A 2,871-nucleotide genomic window follows, 5' to 3' on the forward strand; every position below is an offset into this window, starting at 1 on the left:
GCTCTTCAAGGATGAATCCCGGTTTCAACTGCATGGAGCAGGTATCAGCGTGTATGGCGTTGTGTAGGCGATCGGTTTGTTGACGTAAACGTTGTGAACAGAGTGCCCCATGGTGGCAGTGGGGTTATGGAATGGACAGGTATAAGCTACAGAAAACGAACACAATTGCATTTTATCATGACAATTTTAATGCACTGAGATACCATGATGATATCCAGAGGCCCATTGTCATGCCATTCATCCGCCGCCATCACCTCATGTTTCAATGTCGCAAGGATCTGTATGTCATCCCTGGAAGCTGAAAATGTCAGTTCTTCCATAGCCTACTTACTCACCAGACATGTCACCCATTGTACGACAGCAGGGTCCACTTCCCGCCAATATCCAACAACTTCGCACAACCATTGAGGAGCGGGACAAATTCCACAGTCCACAAACAACTCTATGCGAAGGAGATGTGTCGCGCTCCATGAGGCAAATGGTGGTCACTAGATACCGATTACCTTATGAACTCAGTAAAATATTTGAAAATGTTGCATGTTTATATTTTTGTTCGGTGTACGTTTTGTATAGCAGTGTGTTGACAGGCTTCCCAAATGCTGCAGTTACTAGCTATATTTTATTGGAACCTTTATTTGATGGCGAAAAGCACACACACCAAATTGAAAAAAAAACACCGTGTTTATTTTAAGACACCAAAAGGCCTGAATACTCAGGAACATTATGAAATACTTCGTTGCGAAGTGGTCATGGTAAATAACTTGACAGACAATTGGAAAATTATAAACACAAATCCGCATTGGAATTAAGGTTAAGCACAACAGTGTCCCATCATTATGAAAAATACACAGCCCCCAGACAGTTCGAAGAGACATTTAGTCAACCATTTGAAATGTCGCCTGCCTCAGTCTCTTACACGGTTTGGTAGCTGGTTGTTGATCCCGTTCCTTCTTTGTGAAGGAAATACAAAGCTGCCGTTAGTGTTGGGTTGCCGGGGACGTTTGGAATCCACCCTGGCATGAGTGTGGCGCTAGCCTAGCATGCTAACTAGTAACGTAAGACCTTGGTTTAAATCGGCTCGTTTCAAATTTAACGGACAAAAACAAAACAGGCAATACTGGCGGCCTGATTAGATTTGTAAACAAGGTCAACGTAAAGCGTTCACTATGTTAACATAGTATTCACTTGGTTTACATAACTACTAATTAAGCCAACGAATAGTGAAAAGGAGAGTCCCAACCCATAACAAAAATCTAAATTAACCATCAAAAGGTGAAGTGAGTTTCAAACATGGCTACCGTTAACTAATTGGCTAAATGAAAAGCCTAAATTAGCGGTCACAAATTAGACATGCTAACGTTACCGTCATGACATATTTAATCGTTAAACATTTATAGTATAACGTTATAACTAGCTAGCTATGTCAGCAAAATAGTATTTTCGTTTTGTCCGTAACATTTCGATAATGAATACATTGTCCGCATCATCAGCACTGCAGATTGTCCGAAAGATCTCCACACTCCGTCGTAGAGAACTGCAGCCGCCTGACTGCTTCTTTGATTAGATTCCCAGACAATATTAATTCCTGAAGTAACTGATGTGGGTCGTCGTTCTCGACAGCTGCGCTGATCCTCTTTCGGTCCCAAGGTTTGAAATTGTCCCACTCCTGGTTACTTGAGCCAGGGAAGCTGTATGGACTAGCTCTGTTACTACGTTGACCCCGGTTTCGAAGTCGTATGCAGCACCCGGTTCGTTTTTGCAGGGCCACGCCATTGTTGTTGTTGTTAGCTTGTTTGATGTTGCTACTGCTGCAGTTGCCGGTGAGACCGTGGAGACACGACATCGTCTTTTGATTAGCACTATTGTTGTGAAGCTGCAGCGCCTCGCCGATTTTCGTGACCAAAGCGTCCACTTCTTTCGAATCGACGGTAACAGACTGCTCCAAGAGGATGTAGTTCTCCTTTCGACAAGGCATTTTGTTGTATTTTGTGTGTTTCTTAGCTGTATTTTCAAAATGAATGGGAGCCTATATCAGTTCCTTCCTCTCACCACGTTGCTCCGCAGAAAAGCAAGCAAGTAACCCTCTCGATATTTTGTAAACAATGGATGACGTAGGATCCGGAATGTACCATTTCCAATGTGGGTGCGATCATCATTCAAATTATTTCAAATAGTGGGAATCATAATTTCTATTATTTTCCGTACAAAGTATTACATAATACATTTTATTACAAAATTCCGCATGTATGACATACATTTTCTGAACACAACTCTGACTATTCATATCTTATTTAAAGACCGACAAGCACGATTCCCCTGATTATATTCAGTCTTGGCACATCTAGCCAACTGGACACGTAACTCGTAACTGTCTAGCTATGTTATGTGGGTCAAAAGAACGATGTTTTTAAAACAACCTCATGTTGTCATACACCTGACTTATTTCTTGGTGCAAATTGCTATATTCCACAACCCATGAAATCAAAAACCTTTGACTGAGAAGTATTTTATCACAGTTAGCTATCATTCAATTGTTTTCATGCAATATTATTTTCAATATCATCCCTCCACTCTAAAATGCTTCATATTTCAAATGTTTAACGAAGATTTGCTGGATTGTTGAAATAACCATAATTGATTAATGTTCGGATTATATCAATTACAATTATTACATTATGGTAATAAACAAAACAAAAATTGTATGCATAATTTGTGCAGATGTACCTGTAAATGCATCAGAATACACGATCTCTTATGCGCAAAACGTGCTGTATGCGTAAAACGTGCTGTATGCGTTTGATTTACATCAGTGGTTAGAACATGGAGTACGTTTCTGATTTCTCCGAATCGTACTGAACTCAAACGCTCCAG

At 40.5% G+C, this 2,871-nt stretch overlaps 1 protein-coding gene across 1 annotated transcript; it reads right to left on the bottom strand.

Annotated features, from left to right (window-relative positions):
* Positions 1-662: 662 nt before the first annotated feature.
* LOC139573634 (GSK-3-binding protein-like) lies at positions 663-2,087 on the bottom strand. The gene has a single exon (XM_071397307.1). The coding sequence runs from the start codon at positions 1,973-1,975 to the stop codon at positions 1,487-1,489; it is 489 nt and encodes a 162-aa protein (XP_071253408.1). The 5' UTR covers positions 1,976-2,087; the 3' UTR covers positions 663-1,486.
* Positions 2,088-2,871: the final 784 nt, after the last annotated feature.

The sequence above is a fragment of the Salvelinus alpinus genome, chromosome 4 (assembly GCF_045679555.1).
Source record: "Salvelinus alpinus chromosome 4, SLU_Salpinus.1, whole genome shotgun sequence".
NCBI classification, from domain to species: Eukaryota; Metazoa; Chordata; class Actinopteri; order Salmoniformes; family Salmonidae; genus Salvelinus; species Salvelinus alpinus.

What these genes read in the sequence shown, in the direction of transcription:
- LOC139573634 (XM_071397307.1), bottom strand. Translation starts at nt 1,975, where the DNA reads ATGCCTTGTCGAAAGGAGAACTACATCCTCTTGGAGCAGTCTGTTACC.